The sequence below is a fragment of the Ananas comosus genome, linkage group 5, assembly GCF_001540865.1.
Source record: "Ananas comosus cultivar F153 linkage group 5, ASM154086v1, whole genome shotgun sequence".
Lineage (NCBI taxonomy): Eukaryota > Viridiplantae > Streptophyta > Magnoliopsida > Poales > Bromeliaceae > Ananas > Ananas comosus.
Window position 1 is genome coordinate 6,017,132 of NC_033625.1, and position 20,479 is coordinate 6,037,610.

Here is a 20,479-nt window from a genome sequence, read left to right on the forward strand (position 1 = left end):
CGAAAAATTATTTTTTTTTTATTTTACGTTGAACCAAACAGACCCTTAACCCTTTCTCATTTCTAAGAATCCATTAATTTCCTTCACAAGTGGTGGAGATTCAAAGGGGAGAAACAATGGACGGTAACGGATCATTTGGTTCACGAATGATATGGTGGACCAAGTGTAGGCAATATTTACGAGAATAGTGGTATAAATAGGCCGGTGGGCCCGCTCGAGCCCCTTTTTGAACAAGAACTGGGCCTATGCATGGCCCGGCCCAAGTAAAAACAATTTAAAAATTTTGATATGGGCTCCACCCAATTAGTTCCAGGTTGCTCCGGTCAATGCGGGTTTCGGGTCCTCGAGTTTGTTAAGTCAATTCGGGTCGGATCGGATTCTGGAATCAGAAGACACATATGAATGACATAAATTTGAACTGCACCTTTTATTGCCAAATGATTTACTCATCAAAATACTTATCAATCATCAATTACACAGCCTTTGTATACAAATCCGAATACTAAAAGCACATCCATCGTCGAGTATCTCATACAAGACCTAAAAATTATTACAAAAATACAACACAATTCAGTAGTTCTCGGTGTAATAGCTCAGTACCGATCAATCGGAGGAAGTCGAGAACCGATAGGAGGCATATGAGATGGTGCAGTTTGTCCAGCTGTGGTGAATAAGCTCGGCCTTGGCTTTCACGCCCGCGGCGCCGAGAGCTACGTGAAGAGGGAATAAGTGGTCCGGCCACGGGTGCGCCATTTTACCGTACGGCGCCCTCTCCTCGAAGTTGTTTATATCGTCGTGTCTACGAAACAGCAAAGAAAAAGATCACCAGTGATGTGAATTAAATAGAACAAAATATTAGACCTCACTGAGAACAAAGCGGATTTTATGCAGACGAAGTTACAGAACAGAATTTGAGAGTTTCGCAAGAATCAGAAGTGACAATTTCCGACACGACACGACATGATAAAGCAGCTGAATAGATCACAATTAAAAATTGCTGCGAGAAACTCGAGACTACGAGCCCGAAAATACAACAAAGAAATAAGTTTAAGCTTTTAAACATTTAAGGTAAGTTATGAACACAATCTTAAAACTAGTACGAGAATCGCCACCTCTGGACGTAATAGTGATTTGATAATTATCCTAGAATAATCCGGTTTGATCAGAATAACTTCCTCGGACCCTTTCTCTTTTCTTTTTTTTTAATGTGTTTAGCATGAAAGGAGGGTATTAACCTGTTCATACCTTCCGTTAATGAGAGATTCTTTAAGCCATGTGTCGAAACCCTCGGCCCACTTGGCGATCGGACCGCCGTCCGGCCCAATGCTCCTCAAATTATGTGTAGCGTTCCCGGACCCGAGAACAAGAACCCCTTCATCTCTCAAGGGAGCCAATGCTTTCCCCATGTTATAGTGATACGCAGCACCCTTTCTGCTTTGAATAGAGAGTTGGCATACCGGGATGTTCGCCTCAGGGTACATGAGCATGAGAGGGACCCACGCGCCGTGGTCGAGCCCGCGACTAGCGTCCTCCCTCACACGGCCAAACCCGGCTCCTTCCAGAAGCTCTTTCACCCTCTTTGCTAAGTTCGGCGCACTGGGTGCAGGATACTTCAGCTGCACGAGGAAAAGTGATTCAGTTAGCTCAATGTAGAAGATTGTTACCCTTTTGCTCTTTCCGAGCAAGAACGGTGATAAGAATCTTCTCTCGGAGGTTTCATTAAAGATTAATTAATGACTCAACAAACAATATGGATATAACTAATTCAACCAACTAATAGCACATCCACCGATCTTATCCAATTAAATATAATAGTACAAAGTTAATATCGGCTTCGAAATAGATACTATGAAGGGGGGAATAAAAATAAACATTATAAAATGAGCTCATGATTTATGTTTAGTCTGTTTTATGCAATACCTCCTCTCTTTTTTTCTGACACAATGCTGAAAACTAGCGAAATTCCCGTCAGTGCGACTGCAAATTAGATGAACTATCAGCTAACTTTTTTTTTTTTTATCTCATCTTGTTCAAGCAATGCAGGAATTGTTTAACATGACTAGTTAATTGAAGATAAATCATAACATAAGAAAGGGTTAGGAGACGAGTCGTATTCAGAAGAGAGATAGAGACTTCTCTTGGCACCGAAGCAAAAGCAACTCGTCGCTCAAATTTTGGTGATGTTCTTCGTTTACGCGAGAAGTTATTCCTCGAAGTTGCAGATTACCAACAGGCTCAATAATCCGATTTTGACGGATTCAACTAGGAACATAAATAGAAATTAGAGTGTCGGCTTCGAAGGATCGACAAAATTTGCATGAATTGTAATACACCACCTGAACATTAAAAAGTTGAAATTTACCATCTTAATTATACTTCTATTTCAATCCTACATATATAACTGGAAAGATGCAGTTAGGTCCATGACAATCTAACTAAATGATTATACACAGATGATAAATTGTAATTAATTAATCCTAGATGGTGAATTAGGATTCGGCAAAATTGACACTAACATCAACAATCCTATATCCCAAAAGATCCAATTTTTAAGGATTCAGAAGCAAGATAAGAGAAATCGATGAAATGGATTCGTTAGAACCCTAACTAAAATTCCAATGATTCTAGGGCATATTTCCCCAATAAAAAGAACAATTTTTTTGCACTCAAATAGAGAACATTCATTCACGCCAACGTCCCAAACGATCCAATTTTGTTAAATTCAGAGGCAATTGAAGAGGAAACAACAAAATGGGTTCATTCAAACCCCTGAAAAAAGCATCACCCGCCTGGTACACAGCCGTGCGAATCGGGAAAAGTTGAATTACAAATTGAACTAAAATTCATGTGTTTCTAGGGCACATTTTCCCCCAGAAAACAAATTTGAAAACATCATCACGCTCCGACATCCCAAAAACGCCCAATTTTGATGGATTCAGAAGCAATCGAAGAGAAAGCAACGAAGCTGATTCATGTAGAACGATCACCTGGTACATGGGCGTGGGGAAACCGTAGAAGTCGTGGATGGTGTCGTGGGGGGCTGCGCCATCAACGGCGCCATTAACGGCGGGGTCGCGCGTGTCCCAATGGGCGGAGACGACGAGGATCGCCCTGGGCGCGGCCTCCAAAACCCTAGATCGCCATGAGCGGAGGAAGCCCCGCGCGGGGATGCTCTCGTCCACCGCGAGCGTCGGCGAACCGTGGGAGACGAAGAACGTATCCATCGTACGCAATTTCAAATTCAAAATTTTATATTTTATATTTCAAATTCAAATTTTTGATTTTTTTTTTTTTCTTTGAATGGGGTTTTGTGGGGAATTTTGGGTGGTTTATATATAGATCGAAGGAGAGAGGGGTGGTTGAGAAAGTGAAACTAGTTTCCTGCACCGGGTGTACAAGAACGTCTCATACACCGAATTATTATTATTATTATTAAAAATTATTATTTTGGGAGAGGTTGGTATCATCGGTGACGTCACTGGGAAAGAGGAGAAATATTTTTCATAAAAGTAAATGTATATGTAAAATATATGTTTTTCTAAAAAAAAATTGTTTAAATTAATATGTATACGATTTCTCCATAATATTAGCCAGCAATTTATTGTAAATTAGTGATTTGAATGATTAATTGCAAGTAGATAACTCTAATTCGTTGAACAGATTATTTTGAAGGGTTCTTTGAATCATTCAGCCTAATTATTTTTTGGAAATAATTTTCAAGATTAGTCAATTCTCTGAATTGTGACACCCCAATAGTCTCACATCATATAATTATGTCTGGAAGTATATAAGTTTGATTGGGTTAGACATAAAAACTGAACTTAAGCATTTTGGACTAGTGGTTTGGACCCAACGAGTTATTATTACTAGTGGACTGGGGTCTTAATAAGGCTAGCGAGACAAGTCTCACATCACCTCGTGATTTTGAGCTGTGTTAGTCTCATGTGGGAGTATAAAGCTTGATTGGGCTAGACATAATAACTGGACTTAAGTATTTTGGGCTAGTGGTTTGGACCCAACAAGTTATTATTGCTAGTGGGCGGATCGTTACATGAATCTTGATTATTACTAAACATTAATGGAATGGTGATGCTTCAACTGTCAAAGAATCAATTATCCGATTCAGTTCTCTGAACCTTGATTATAACTGGACATTAATGGAAAGTTGGTGCTTCAACTTTGAAAGAATCAAGTATCTCAATTAATGGCTTTATATAAGAGTATAAGAAAAAGATTTGACTTGTTATAAAAAAGACTACCAAATAATAGAGTACAAAAAATGTAAAAGGTAAACTTCAGTTTGCCCACGTATAGTTTAGCTTATTTTTATTTTTTTCGTCATGTGATTCAGAAAGTTGCTTATGGTTCATAATTTAGAGGATTACCGAAATATTACATATCAAGATTTACAATATTCAGTAAATACTGTATATTTTATTTTTGAAATAATAAGTTTGTTATTAAATTATCAAAGTCATTTACATTTAGACGTTGTTAAAAACTGGTATCTTTTTATTAATGAACTACATACTAATGATTTTAATCAAATACGAAAACGAGAATATCTTCTAACTCATAATAATCTTATTGTAATAATTTTACTATTCCACCAACAACTTTTATAACTATCCAACCTGAATTGAATAATAATAATTTAAATATTTTTAATAAAAAATATAGAAAATTATCAAAATATTACAAAGTGACAAGCAAATGGAGCCATAACAATCAGCAAGTGATATTCAAAGATAGCACACACTGTACACTGTGTGATGCCAGGATGTCATCTCTATGCAAGCACAAAGAGCATCTTGAAGTCCAACAGAAGCTTCTGGTATCTGCATGACTGCATACAATGTAGAAGTTGAATAGAAGTCTATAAAATCTAAATGCTGTGAAGGTTGAGACAGGATCTTGTCTAGGGTAGTTGGGTACAAATGATAGATTGAGTAGATAATTTATTTACACATTAATACGCATGGAATGTATTTCTTTTTTTTCTTTTTTTTTTTTGAGAGAAAGGTAGCATGTTACCCGTTTCGTTTATTTCATTTAGAAATAAACTTAGCTGAAAATGTGAATTAACTAAGATTCGAACTTAGGTCTCGGGTACCGACCACCAAACCCTTTTGCCACTTGCGCTAAGGACGGTCGGTGCATGAAATGTATTGCATCTCCAAATTAGATTGGATAGAATAAAATAAAAACGTAATACTGAGAAGAAAAAAAAAAAAAAAAAAAAAGACAACATATTTTTTGAAAGAAATTTAAGTCTTTTTAGCTATTGTGAAATGGCCCCCCCTCTTTTTGGCTATTGGCGCTATCTTTATTTTTATTTCTTAGAATCGAATGTTTAGTAATTAAATTAAAATTTTCGTCCAATTTATTGATGATTCCATCAAATTGTAATATTTTTAACTTTTCTATAGCAAAGAAAAACAGGGGAAAAAAGTGTCAATCACAAAAGTGGAAGGTGAGGAAATTCTATTCAAATCCTACTTATGAACTATTGGAAAATATAACATCCCACTTAGTTGAAACAAATTGTTGATAAAGTCCCTTCATTGTTGTGATTTCATAGAGAATTATGCAGAAACAGAAAAAGAAAAAGAAAACCCTTCGGGAAGCAAAATCTGAAAAAGCTACAAGAATCAAAAGATGAAGAAGAAAAAGATTGAGAAAAGCCTCTGCTTTTTTGGATACTTGAAAATAAGAAGATGTCGAGTAAGGATAAAGTAAACAAGTATTTCTTCTTGCTTGCTTGAAAATAAAAAGATGTCAAAATGTAAATACGAAAGATGTCGCGACCAAATTTAGATAAAACACCTTGTATGTAAAATGCACTATATTGAGATATAATGATTATTCGGGCCTTTCGATAACTAAAGTCGAAAAACTTCTGCGTCATTCGCTGAAACCAAACCCCCATCCAACACAAATTATCCCGCTATAACTTATTCCGACATTCCAACAGGCCCTAATTCTAAAATTACACAGATATCGAATAAATATTATTGTGGACTACATGATCTCGACCACTGCTCGGCCGATGATCTTTCCGCGGTCGAGATCTTCATACGCGCTATTTGCCTCCTCGAATTTGCATTTTCTCGAGACGGATTTTTGAAGGTTGAAGATGCCCGTCTCTGCAAGCTTCACCACCTGGGGAAGATCTTGCCTCGCCCTCGCACCATATGAACCGATGATTTTTATCTGTTCACAAGAAGAATACATCATGACAGCAATGCACAAGTTAACCAACTGGTAATAAAAGCGATAACAATAATACTTGTACTAAACCTAGTAGTCGGTTGTACTAAACCTAGTAGTCGGTTTAATGGTCACATCAATTCTTATCGAATATTAAAAATATTACATCTTCTAGCTACTACATATAACAAAGGATTGCTTTCAAGTAACTAGTAATAAAGGAGTTGGTGAAACAAACAAATCCGTGCAATATCCCATTAATTCTCTTGCAAATATGCCTGTTTGATGGAACCAAAAAGGAAAAAAGAAAAAATAAAAAGGATTGCTATTAAATTTATTTACAGGATTATTGCAAATAATCCAGTATATACTCCATGAAAGTGATAAGGGAAATATTGAGAACGAAATAAGAGATTGAATTGCCCAACTAATTGAGATACGCTATCTTATAAAGCCTAAAATTTTTTATTGGAGCAACAGGTATGTAGGTATACCTGTCTTCGAACAAGACGAGTAATATCCACCTCGCCCATCACGTTTGTCGAAGCAAGGCCGATCATAACAGCTTTTCCTCCATCACACACGCTTTTCGTGCATTGCATAAATGTCTGCGGCTTCCCTAATGCTTCTACAGCCACATCTACACCCCTCCCCCCGGTAATTTCCTGTAAAGAAGTCAAAATTAATGATTACACAACAACCAGGATCACAAAGTTTACATTGCAACGTATTTCTGAACTTCCAACTTCAACAATATGGTCCCTGAACTTTCTCATATATTACAATTCCATCCTTCACTGTGAGAAAAGAAAGATAAATGTTCCTTAAAATGACCATTTTACCTTTCTCACATAAAATGATGTCCTTGTTTCAATACCTTTTAACAGGGTTAGAAAGGTCATTTTGTATGCAATATGTCATGTATTGCTAGATATCTTTTAGCAGCCAAGGATAAAATTGCACTCCGTTAAAATGAAAAGATTTAGAACTAAAAAGTGTTTGACTGAAAAAGTTCAGGAACTACGTTACATTTTGTCTTTTGTCCTTCGTATTTCAATGACGAATTAGAAAGGCTGGAATGATCGCTTCGGATGAATATTTATACAAAACAATCACCAAAAAAGAAACTCCATCTAAGAAATTAATTAATCTTGTAACTTTTTATTCGTGCCTGGATTCTTTCAACAGCATCTTCTTTTTGTGCATTTATTGTATGGGTAGCGCCAAGCGTTGTGGCATTTTGGAGCTTTTCATCCGAGATGTCGACTGCTATGACTTCAGAAGCTCCAAAGGCTCGGGCTATCTGTAGACAACTGCAGGGAAAACAGAGAAACAAAATGATGCAGTAACTTAATTTTCCATCAAAAGAGAAGATATACAAATCTATTTGCAATAGTAAAGCCTTCAAACTTAACGAGACGGAAACTTCATAAATGCTCTTACCAATCAGTGGACACAGCATAAAGTACAAATAAAATGTGATAATAGGATGATTGTAGTATCCACAGGCCATAGCTGGAAGCTTTCTATGCAAATGGAGAAACTAGATGCAAATCTAACATTAATGAAAATTTGACCTAAAAATCAAAAACAGTCAATTTCATGAGCGCTTATTAGAAATATGTTACAAATATGTTGTGATAAAGCAACTAACATGCTCTCCATAAAGCAAGACATTCTATAACCTCAACATTTTCCTGAAAACAATTAGTATATTCGAGTAGCACTTTATAGAACCAAACTGTGTTAAGAAATTGAGGGGATTTTAATGAAAATGCTATTAGGGCTTCTTCGAAAACTCTGCTCAGGGAGCACCTTCTGCAGAACTCCAATTGAGCCTAACAGGCCATTGGTGGATAAATAAGAAAATCAAGAAAGTTTTAAATTCAGTAGAAGATTGGTGGTCACCTCGATCCGACCCCACCAACTCCAATTACGGCAACTGAATCCCCAGCACGCATCTCGGCAGCGTGCCTCATGGCACCATAAGCAGTAAAGACTGCACATCCTAGAATCGCTGATTCTGTATATGGCAGTGAGTTAGGAAGAACTGCCAATGCATTGGCAGGCACAACACAGTACTCAGCAAGTCCACCCATACTGTACATGTACACCGGCTTTCCTGTTAAATTTTTTTTAAAAAAAAAGGAAGAAAGGAGTTTTAGGCACTAGTATACAAAATGGAAAGAGATATTTATATATCTTCCTCCGGAAAATTATCCATTTATATGTATATCCCTGCAGAATCAGAATTATCATATATGCTCTTCAGAAACTTGATTCTCTCGTACTGAACTAACGAACCTTTGAACAACCTTTTCTAAATTCAAAAACAATATTACCCCATTACATGGCTTACACAAGTAGACGCATACAGTGCTTTAAATTGCGGCCGCTATAGCAGATTTTATGTGCTACCGTTACGTTATAATATGTAAAGCGGTATATAACGGATCGGGTTCATAGCGGCCGCTTTATCGGCATAGGACCCGTTGAAGCGGCCGCTATAAAGCAGTTAGAAAGCGGGCGCTATTAGTCCAATTCTTAAAAAAGTGCAAACGGGTTAAAATAGCTTAATGTTTCAGATTCTTAAATGAAATACAAAGATCAAACCATGTTTCTAAGGGTTTGGAAGATAATTATTTACCTAAGATATTCTTTTTGACATTCATTTACAAATTGTTTAGATTGTTAATGGATTATAGATTTTCAAATGTTATGTCTTTTTGGTTTGCTAAATATTTCGAAGTTAATTTTAAATTCTTAATAGATAACGATATTAATATATATAGGCTTGCAATACTAAAAAAAAAAGAATGATTAGTTGTCGTTTTTTCAAAATTATATGTATTTTTTATAAGGAATATAAACATATTAAATATGCTTTTATGAAACCCGCTATGGGTTCATAGCGTCCGCTATGACGCCCGCTATCCATTTTCCGCTATGAGACTCTCCAAATGCTATGTACCCGCTATCCGTTATTTACAACCTTAGATGCATACCATTGCTGCGTAGAAAAAGTCGTGTTTCGCCATCATAGAGTGTCCCTTTGGCACGATTATATGCGAAGAAGGCCTCACATAGATCTTCTTGTCCCTATATATTTATATTGAAATAGGTCAAGCCACAAAGAACTAATTTAGCAGTAAAACAAATAAATATTCAGAGAGAAGCAAAATCTTGATAACTACCTTAACACAGTAAAAGCAATTGCCACAAGGCATTATGAAAGCACCAACTACATGACTCCCAATAGGAAACCTGAAGATGACAAGTATCAAATATTATTTCTGCTGAACATTATTGAAGGTTCCCTAATTGAACAGACAATATCTCATAATATTTGCAAAAGGGAAAAAGAACAGACTAAGTTGCAAATACAGAAGAAAAAAAAAAGAAATGGATATTTTTGCAAAGTGGCCGAGAAACAAGTTTCGCTCTCACAAATTCTTGGCACATGTAATTATACCTCTCTTTAATCCGATTATCAGTGTGTGCACCATACTCAACAACCTCTCCGGTTATTTCATGCCCCACAACACAAGGACTTGCGAATGGGAGTTCACCTTTCATGACATGAAGATCGGAGTGACAAACGCCACAGGCTGCATTTATTGATCAAAGGCAGATTAATAGCATAAGCCGTCATTTTGATAAGCTTCATATAACCCACAATTAGGTCAAAAAAGAAGGAAACAGCAATTGCCGTATACAGGAAGGATGATTACAAGGCAGAGTAACAAACCATAGTACAAGTATATGAAGATAAGTTCAGAAATTTAAGTAAACTCTTCGTCTATTGAGATCTCATGCTGTCCTGGTCGTGGCATCTAATTATCTCAAAGCAGTACCAAATGGTGGTTAACAAATGCAGAAGTTTGCACAAAGTTAAATTTGACAGTTGACCATGTAGTTTAAAGATTAGTCTCTATAGTTCTCCCCATTTGTACGTCACAATACATGGAGGATTTGACCACAAGCGCATCAGTATCCTATTGAATGATATTTCGTGAAGACAATTTGTGAGCTCTCAATAGGATATCATTATTTGGTTTAAGCCAAACTAATTTTGAATCAATTTTGTAATTAGATATGGATGAGACAACTTGACAACCTTGCTGGGTACTTCAATTCTTGTAATTTCTATGATAATCCCTCAAATCATCAATCCTTTTTTTTTTTAACAAAACACAAGAACCTAGCTGAGATAAAGACATCTGGATAAGGAAAGGTCAACTTTTAACCTCCAGTGCAGAAAAAGTTTTCTCATCTTCCCACCAAATTTCCACCTACTTCTCCGAACCATCCTGCTCCGACAATCCCACTCTTCCTCTCCTCTTCTCCCTTTTATAGAACCTTTTAATAGTACTATCCTAATTTGATTGATGATCTCCAACAAAATTCAGAATTTTCAGCCTACTAACTAAAACATTCTCACTCCTCTTTTCTCTCGCTCTCTCCTTTAATCGGATCTCAACTTCTATATGCATACGGCATCCTTTTTCTTAAGACACAATAGGGTGAGCATTAGGGGAAAAAAGAAGAGATCCTAAGAGTAGGTCCGAAGGAATCATATGAGAACCCGAAAAGCATCCCATTAGTTAAAAATACTTAAAAATACGTCGAAGATGAATGGAATTGACCTGAACTATGGCCTGTTTAGGGATAACTGCCGAACTCTTAAAAGTTCTGACTTTGCTATATAACGCTTCGATTCCTTTGGATTTAAGTCATTTAGTAGGTCTTCAGTCATAAAATTTGCTGTACTTTAACAAGAACGTTGCCACATAAATCACATGAGATACTTATCAAATTAATTACGAATTGAAAGGTTATATATCGAAATCAAAAGTTTCAGGGTTGACTAGTCATCTCAAATCGGGGCATAGTTCAAGTAACTGTGATAGGTTTTTACCTAAAAAATATCATAAACCATTCTTGTTGTTAGTGAATTAATAATTTAACACAATGTGAGGTATATCATTGGCATATTCTTCGAATCTACAGTTAAAATAACCTAGTAATATAATACACAGCATGATGATAGTGGGGCACTGTTACGTAGTTTACAAAAAGTTGAGGAACTAATCTGCAATAATCCAAAGACCAAATGGATTTTTTAATAGGAACAAAACAAACCGATCAACATCAAATCGACAGATACCCAAGATCGGAGACTAAAGCCCTAATAACGCGATCGATTGCGAGGGGGTAACGATGAGACCTTTGGTCCTGATGAGGAGCTCCCCGGCCTTGGGGCGGGGCATGCGGAACTCCTCGACTGCGAGGGGTCTCCCGGGCTCCCAGAACACGACCCCGCGCATGGAGGAGGGGGCTCCGTCGACGAAGAACCCTGCGGCGGAGGAGGCGCCGCCGCCGCCGCCCCGCTCCACCCCCGCCGCGGCGGCGCAGAGGGATCGCCGGAGAGGGGAGGGGCGGAGGAGCTTGGGGAGGCGGCGAAGTAGGGATCGAGAGGCGTAGGAGGAGAAGAACGCCATTGGAAGAGGACGAGGAAGAGAGAGAGAGAGAGAGAGAGAGAGAGAGAGAGAGAGTAGAAGATGGAGAGACTCTCGGAGACGAAGTAGAGAGAGAGAGAGAGAGAGAGATTTGTATAGTGTTCGTTGAGGGGGCCCACCAAAATATACATATAGATATAGGGATAATTACTTTATACCCCTCAACACATCTGAAATTTCTTATTTATCCCTGTTTTGTTTTTCAAATATATTGCTCGTATATTTCTCTATTATTTAAAAAATATACTGTTAGTGTACGTTGAGTTATCTCAGATTAAATAATTTAATTTATACCATAGTTAAAAATAGTTGAAATACCTATTTTGTTTCTAACTTAAGGACAAATAAAAATAGCTGGTGATGTAGAAGAGCATTTAAAAGAATAAAAAAATCAAAATACTTTTTTATCCTAACTTAACAGTAAATAAAAAAATCGGTGATGATAAAAAAATATATTTAAAAGAGTAAAATGATAATTTCCTAAAGATAACGATGGCCCCTAATAGTTCATTAATAGAATTTAACTCTATAAATATATTTGAAAAACTTTAAAATTTTGAAATGATATTTTTAATGTGAACCAGAAATAAATAAGAAAAGCCAAAAAATTTTATCCATCTTTGGATCATATTTGGATAAATTGATAAGATGATTAATTAGATTAAGGCTTTATAAGATAAGATATGAATACATTTTGGATGATTTAAATCTAATAATATATATTTTAAATTGATAATTTTTTAAAGGAGAAAAAATAAGCTCAAAATAGTTGGAACAAAATTTGCCATTGCATACATTATTGTTTTTTTTTTTTTTTTTTGAGGGTCAACACATATAGAACTTATCAAAATTATGGATCACTTTAAATTTACTATCCGACTTTTTAAAAATTAATTTTACTATCTAAAATTTTATTCTATTTGATTTGAGTCTATCAACAGTGCATTGACTTAGGATTTAAACTTATTTCTTACTTAATAAATTTATAATTATAAAAATTATATAAAGTATACTAAGTAAATTCATATAGATAAATAATGTATTCAAAGTTTAAAGTAAAAATACCATCGAATGACTCAAACCAAAAAAATTAAAATTAGAATTTTAAAAGATGGATAGCCGAATTAAAATAATTTATATTTTAGATAAGTTTTGGGCCAATTTGCATAAAAAATTCATTTATTTTAGATTTTTGCAAAACCGGGCCACCTTTTTCGTTTTTGCAGATTCGGTCCACTTTTTCAGCAAACTGACCAAAATACCCTTTTTACTTTTTCTCTTTCTTCTTTCTCTCTCCTCTTTCGTTTCTCTCGTTCTTTTTTTTTCTCGCCGGCAGAGCGGAGGCGGAAACGGTCCGTCTCGCCTCTCACCCTCATTCTCTAGCCCTCGCCCTCGTCCTCGCCCTCGCCCTTGCCCTCGTCCACGCACCCCCCACCTTCCTCGCCTCCAACCCCGCTAAGGCCGCGCCACGACTTTTTTTTTTTTTTTTTTTTTCTTTCTTTTCTTCTCCGACTCTTCTCGACGTCTTATCTACAGTTACGACGATTACCTCTCTGTCCTTCCCCCTTCTCATCTCTTCCCTCTCCCTCATTCTCTGCCGCTCGACGACGATGCATCTTCGCCGGCGCCGACGTCGACACCCGTGGAGCGTCACTGCGCTCCACAGGTCGCGAAGCGGGGTCCTTAGCGCGTGTCAGTCGCCGGCACCGGGCCTGTTTCCAGAGAAGGTGACAAAAAAAAATTATAGAAAAAACAAGAAAAAAAAAAAAAATAAAGATAAAAAAAAAAAAAAAAAAAAGAAAAAAAAAGAAAAAAAAAAATAAAAAAAAAAAAAAATTAAAAAAAAAAAAAAAAAAAAAAAAAAAAAAAAAAAAAAAAAAAAAAAAAAAAAAAAAAAAAAAAAAAAAAAAAAAAAAAAAAAAAAAAAAAATTATAAAAAAAAAAAAAAAATGATAACAAAAAATTATATAAAAGAATGATGAAATCAAATTGGTTTATTGTTAACTGCCCAAAACATAAAATTATAAGTATTGCACGTATTTAGATGTAAACTGCCAGCTTTTAGATGAAAACTCTACTCTTTAAACGAAAATTACACTATTGAGCAGAATATTTACACTGTTTCTTTCTTATTACACTTGTTCAGATGCTAGAAACTGGCATACATTAAGATGAAAGTTACACACTCTTTTAAACAAAAGTTGCCACTGTGTTTCCCTGCTTGTTGGCCGCTTTCCTCTTTGTTAAAATATTTTTTATCTTAAACTGCCACCCTTTTAAGAGATATTGTATACTGATTTCTCCTCTTGCTTGACACCATTTTGTTTGTGTAAATAGAGAGAATCGTGACAAGCAGGAGGAGAAACAGTGCAAGAAGAGAAGAAACTGCACTGTTTTAGGAATATATATTTACCTGTTTCTCTCTTGTTGCATCATTTCTCGTTGTAAACAAGAGGAGAAATAGGCTCAAACAGAGGAGAACTGCACTATTTTGAAGAGACTATATCTACTGTTTCTTTCTATTGTTGCACTGTTTCTCTTCTTGTTGCAACATTTCTGTGTAACACAATAGCAAGAAATAGTGCACATAAGAGGAAAACAAATGCATAAGAGGACGAAACTGCACCTTTTAAGAGTATTATACTGTTTCTCCTCTTATTGTACTGTTCTCCTCTTCGTTGCACATTTCTCTGTGAAATAAGAGGAGAAATAGTGCAACAACAAAAGAGAAACAGTGCAACAAGAGGAGAAACAGTATAAATATCACTTAAAAGGATGCAGTTTAAGATAAAAAATAGTATAATTTTCGTTCAAAGAGTATAATTTTTATCTTAAAGCAGCAGTTTACATCTTAAATAGTGCAACTTATAATTTTTTTGTAATTAACGATGTAATTTCATCTTCATCCTTCTTTTTATATAATTTTTTATCTTTATTTTTTTTCTGTTTTTTCTATAATTTTTTTGTCACCTTCTCTGCCAACAGCTACGGCGCCGGTGACTGCGCCGGTGACGACGCCGCTAAGGACCCCCCGCTCCGAGGCTGTAGCGCCGCAGTGACCTCTACGGTGTCGACGTCGGCGCCGGCGAAGATGAATCGTCGTCGGAGGCGGCAGAAAATGAGGGAGAGGGAGAGATATGAAGGGCGGGGAAGGGCGAGAGGCGTCGTCGTCGGAGACGGTGGAGAAGAGTCGGAGAAGAAAAGAAAAGAAAAAAGCAAAAAAAAGAAGTCGCGGCGCGGCCTTAACGGGGTCGGAGGCGAGGAAAGTGGGGGTGCATGACGAGGGCAAGGGCGAGGGCGAGAGCATGAGGGTGAGAGGCGAGACGAACCGTTTCTGTCTCCGCTCCGCCTCCGCTCTACCGGCGAGAAAAAAAAAAAGAACGAGAGAAACGAAGAAGAGAGAGAAAGAGGAAAGAGAAAAAGTAATAAGGGTATTTTGGTCAGTTTGCTGAAAAAGCGGACCGAATCTGCAAAAATAAAAAAGGTGGCCCGATTTTGCAAAAGTCCAAAATAAGTGAATTTTTTATGCAAATTGGCCTAAGTTTTGTATGTTTTTACCTTCTAATTTTTTTTCAAAATTAAGAGACATTGCATAAATCCTAGAAACATTGGGAATTAATATACAAAGAACACAACACATCTTCAAAAATTATGAATCATTTTAATTTGACAATCCAATTTTTAATAATTTTAATTTTATTATTCAATTCTTTTAATTTGTTTGATATTGAATCAGTAAATATAAATAATATTTTGAATTTAAAGTTTAAACTTATTTAAGTAAATTTATAGTCGTGAGAATTATATGGAGCACGCTAATTAAATCTGTAAAAAATAAATAATATATTTTAATTTTAAAAATACAGGTGTACTACTCAAATTAAATAAATTAAAAATTAGATAATAAAATTTAAATTTAAAAAGGTTTGGTTAGTTTGTGCAAGTTTTTGACTTGAAAAATTAAAAAAGGGGGCGAACTCCGCTGAAGAGCCGAAGAAACCCTCGTCTCTCTCTCTCTCCCACGCTGCCTCCTCTCTCTTTCTCTCTCGTGCGCTCTCTAATGGCGGAAGAAGAGAATAAGACGACGCCGCCGCCGACGACGCCGCCGCTGCCGACGACGACGACGACGACGACGACAACGAAGACGATCCCTGCGCGCTACGACCTCGATGCGAAGTGGGACGCGTGCCTCGACCTCTCCATCCGCCGCGTTGTCTACTCCTCCCTCGCCGGCGCCTTCACCGGCCTTCTCTTCTTCCGTGAGAACCTAAGCGCCCCCACCCCTCCCCATCTCTCTTTCTCTTTCTCACTCTTATCCCCCGATTCGATCGTATGACCTAGCCCAAATCGGTTCCCCCCTTTCGAATCCGTCGATTTGGTGCTCATTTCGGCGTTTTCTGCGAGATTTCTTTTTTTTTTTTTTTAATGCCTGATTAGTTGGCTAGGGTATTGTCTTACCTAAAATCTGTTTCCCTCTGCGAACCTCGTCGATTTGATGCTCATTTCACTGTTTTTTGCGAGAAATTGGGGTTTTCTTGCACTTTTATGCCCGATTAGCTGATTTGGGCGACAGTTTTGCCTAAAATTGGTTTCCATCTCTCAGATTCGGCATATTGATGATCCTAATGGCGTTTTGTGTGAGATAATTTGCTTCTGTTGTTCTCTTTAGGCCGAATTGTTTGATTCATTTCACAGTTTTAGCAATTTATCCGCTTATTTGCTCTTGCATAACTGATCTGCTTCATATGTTTCTAAGCATCTAGTTTCTGTTGTTGAAATGCTCACTTATAGGGTTTGATCATTCTTTTACTATTGTAGTAAGTAGATATGGCGAGATTAATCTGTATTGAAGCTTGTAATGTTTGATTCGTTATCTGGGTTGTAATCTTTGTGGGACATGATTTGTGTTTTTGGTTCTTTGATCTATCACTATTGTGATGATCTTTTGCATCATTTATGAGGGAACAGGAGGAGAGAAAATTGCTACATGTATTCATCTATGAAATAATGCATGTGGAAATAGAGCCATCAGAAACCAAATTTTTATTCTATGTCTAGGTTATGTCCAAATATAATGCCCCAGTTGGTAGCTTAGGAGAGTTGGTCCTTAGTTTCTCCATCAGAGTATGACATTCCTTCCTCTCCTCTATGGATCATAGCTGATTATTTAAGGTGCATTAAATCTTCATGTTACTGCTTAAAAGGTTATTCTGTTATGCTTGATACTTGTTTTTGCCACTTTATGTACACTGTTTTACTTTCACTATCCTTATTCTCTATTGTTTCTATACTGTTAGGGAGCCCGACAACTCGATGGGCATCCATAGCTTTTGGTGCTGGAGCGGGCGTTGGAGCAGCATACACAGAATGCTCGTATCTGTTTGATGGTTCTGCTCCCAAGTGGTCTCCGCCTCCTAAGGTTTCAACTGTTCATCCTGCTTCCTCATTGGTATATATATAATTTTTATTTTTTCCTTCGATGCTTATTATTGATTTTGTTGTGTTTATAATACTTGGTCTAGATGAGAGAAAGGAAATAGGAAATTGGGGTTTATCACATTTTCAATTAAAATCCTGGTTGAACTGTTCCGAGGAAAATACTTTCTTGCCTTGCACTGCTGAACAAATTTTTCGAGTCACTTTTGTGTCTTTAGAATACTAGTTTTCAGCGGAACTTTCTGAAAATTTGTGAGAAAAAACTATACACGATACTACGCAAATGTTTCTTATACACGTCATCTTCATGCATTCTGGTTGTTCTCTCTGACCCGTGAAATTTCTTCTATGGTTGCGCAATATTGGAAAATAGTATGCAATGAAGAGATGGTTATTAAATGCTGACTATCTGTTGAGCTAATTTGACAAAATCATGCTATTATTCTATGAGTGTAGTTTTTTGAATGATGTATTTCCTGATTATTAATGCCTATGAATTGTTAAATACAAACTAATCAGTCTTCCTTAGATAACAAAGTATATACATGTTGCATGCATGTAATTACTCATTGTGCTCGGTACTTTTGAAAATATAGCAGAAGAAACTGGTGTACGATTTGTTTTTCTATTTTACTGGATTATATATGGCTTTAGAAAATTTCTATTTGTAAAATGGCAACTATCTATAAATTTGTAACTTTTGGATCCAAGTTTAAAACAGAAAGAAACTCGTATAATATGGAACTTCTATCTGGTAGTTATTATATAGATTGACATTTACAACTTATATATGTGATGCAGTCTAATATTTCTTTAGTGCCATTTTCCTTTTGGCTATCACTACCTTTCTAAAAGGGCTATTATAATCCTACTAACAATCTTATATTTATCAGTTGTTATTTTTGAGAGTCCGTGCAATGTTCATGTCTTAGGAATGTGATATAAATTTTCTCTTTATATATCACCTATTTTATATGTTTGATTGGTGCTTGTGTGGTCTGAATTGATATGGTTATTAAAGGAGAAATTAAGATGATAGAACGAAAATCTCTAATTTTAAAGATTTGTCACTAACATGCAGATCAGCCTGGACATGTTAATATCTCATAATTGATTTGAGAGCTTGTAATAATGTCTTTTTAATAATGGTTACTAAAGAAAAAAGAGCACTAAATGTTTTCTCATTAAGATGAGTATAATGTGAAAGCTTTTCTTAAGCCATTTAATTTGAATTCAAGTTGAAGATTTTTCTTTGTAATGTTAATGCGATCTCTATTTTTAAAGTAGTACTAAAATGCATTTCGATTCTTTTTTCTTAAGGATTTAATGCACTAAAGAGAGAAGCAAATTAATCAGTTATTTCTTTTGTTTTGCTTGGGCATGGATTAATGATGCAAAAACAAGAATCATGTGTTGTAATTTTGTTATATTCTTATTTACATATTTGTTATATATTGAAGTGTGAGTTATCCACCATGTAATTGAAAATGTGAACTGTCATATCCTCCGTAATGCATCGTGAAACTATCATATGCTCATCAAATTATGGTGTCTTTGGACACTATACCAATTTTTTTCCTTTTAGACTGAAGGCTTTATATCTAACCTATAGGCGGAAATCTTTTCTTTATCAGAGAAGTGAACCAATGAAGTAAAAAATCCTAACTCCTAATATGAATATGATGATTGTAACACTTAAGATCTAAAAAAGTCTCTTAACGTTTTGAAATCGTGTTGAAATCGTGATGAATGGTAGCACTTCCTTTGTGCCACATTTATTGGGGTTCATGTTGAATTCTTGTAGACTGATACTGGCTTTTGACAGTAAAGTAACATCAGTAATAGTATTACAAACTGTATGAATATTATCCTGTGAGATGTGCAACATAGAAACTAAAAAAAAACAATTGATATAAAGAAACTGGTGAACAATCTTGATAAAAAAAAAAAGTATATAGAATTCTAGCTCTCCGTGCGAAAATGGATAAAATCAACAAAAGAGTGGTTAATATACGGATATCAACAATTGATGTGCGAACAACACATGTAGAAAATACTTGATTGCTTTGAAACTACTTAGAAATTTCACATGTTACATTATATGTGGGAGCACTCAGACGCTATCGAGCATGAAACCAGAGGAATTGTGCAAAACGTCAGTGATACGTAGGAAATGTAATAATGCTGTTTCTTTCAGTTGTAAGGAGCAGTCTGAATTGATAGTAAACTTATATCACATTTCTTTATCCTTCGATAACAGAAATAAAATAGGCATTTTTTTAGTCAGTGCGATATTTAGTTTTTGAACTCTAAAAAACCAAGAAACTTGAACCTCTTCTTACTTTCTGTTCTTTCTGCTTTGTAGGAAGAGAAGTGAATGACTGATCAAAAGTCTTTTGGTTAAGGAATTTTTGAAGGTATGGAGCAAGATATTTCTTTCCTTTTGTATGTCGGCTTGACCTTACACTGAGGAACTGTATTTGCTCCTTTGGATCTGTTATACTATTGAGAATATGTTTTGTTTCGAGCTTTGTTCAATCACTGATGTTCCCTTGTTTGATTGTCGAAAGCAGCAATAAATGCATGCTATGTAAACCTTTTGATAGGTGCCCTTAAACTTTGTGAGAATAGCTTTAGCATCAATGCCATATTTTTATGAACTTTTTTTTTTCCCCCTGATCATTATTCCCTTGCTCTTTGGTGTCATTTAAGAAATCTGCCCAAAATTGCTATGTGATATGGGACTGCTCCTCCCTTGCGAAATTCACAACAGGAAAATCATATAGGGTTTACACACCTGCAATACGTGAAATTGTGCACAAGACTATGTTCGTATTCATATATGCGCCCGTAAAACCCTTACTTATTTTGGCGCATGGCGTTGCTAGGTATTTTGTCCAAAACTGTGCGTATTATTTGCAGAGCGCACAACCCTGACGGTGTCTATGTCTAAGTAGACAGAACTTCGGGCTGTATGTGTACAAATACCAACTCTGCAGGGCTATTTCAGTAATTTCACATGTTTGAGAGCGGTATGTTTCTAATTCTATTCAGCGATGTAAAAAGTAGAAGTTTCATATCAGAGTTTTTGAGTTTTAGTTTGCGTAGAAGCTCATTTTTAGCTTCTCATTTTAGTTAAAAATTCCGTATTTCTCTTATTCATCATAGGCTTGTTGCTCGTGCTTTTCCTGCAGGTCTTTTTGTCCTTTTTCAATCAGTGTAAAATTCAGATGTTTCTTTTTCCTTAGCTCATATCTAATTAATACCCAAGTACTTTTTTTTAAAAAAATCTCAAGTAAATGAGGCTAAAAATA

The 20,479-nt window shown here is 36.0% G+C and overlaps 3 protein-coding genes across 5 annotated transcripts; 1 reads left to right on the top strand and 2 right to left on the bottom strand.

Moving 5' to 3' along the window:
- Positions 404-3,315, bottom strand: LOC109710807 (extradiol ring-cleavage dioxygenase-like). 2 transcript variants are annotated; one of them, XM_020233576.1, is made up of 3 exons: positions 2,988-3,309; positions 1,246-1,616; positions 404-799 (listed from the first exon to the last, which is right to left on the bottom strand). In XM_020233576.1, exons 1-3 carry the CDS (start codon positions 3,222-3,224, stop codon positions 604-606), a joined length of 804 nt encoding a protein of 267 aa, XP_020089165.1. In that variant the 5' UTR covers positions 3,225-3,309; the 3' UTR covers positions 404-603. The 2 variants fall into 2 exon arrangements, with proteins under 2 accessions (XP_020089165.1, XP_020089166.1); XM_020233577.1 differs by having other exon boundaries at positions 664-799; positions 1,236-1,616; positions 2,988-3,315.
- LOC109710875 (alcohol dehydrogenase) lies at positions 5,813-11,783 on the bottom strand. The gene is made up of 8 exons (XM_020233664.1): positions 11,438-11,783; positions 9,683-9,818; positions 9,405-9,474; positions 9,216-9,309; positions 8,119-8,332; positions 7,382-7,523; positions 6,705-6,875; positions 5,813-6,213 (listed from the first exon to the last, which is right to left on the bottom strand). The coding sequence occupies exons 1-8, from the start codon at positions 11,709-11,711 to the stop codon at positions 6,022-6,024; spliced, it is 1,293 nt and encodes a 430-aa protein (XP_020089253.1). The 5' UTR covers positions 11,712-11,783; the 3' UTR covers positions 5,813-6,021.
- Positions 15,684-19,842, top strand: LOC109711044 (MICOS complex subunit MIC10-like). 2 transcript variants are annotated; one of them, XM_020233928.1, is made up of 3 exons: positions 15,684-15,988; positions 17,027-17,178; positions 19,531-19,842. In XM_020233928.1, exons 1-3 carry the CDS (start codon positions 15,790-15,792, stop codon positions 19,540-19,542), a joined length of 363 nt encoding a protein of 120 aa, XP_020089517.1. In that variant the 5' UTR covers positions 15,684-15,789; the 3' UTR covers positions 19,543-19,842. The 2 variants fall into 2 exon arrangements, with proteins under 2 accessions (XP_020089517.1, XP_020089518.1); XM_020233929.1 differs by having other exon boundaries at positions 17,027-17,148.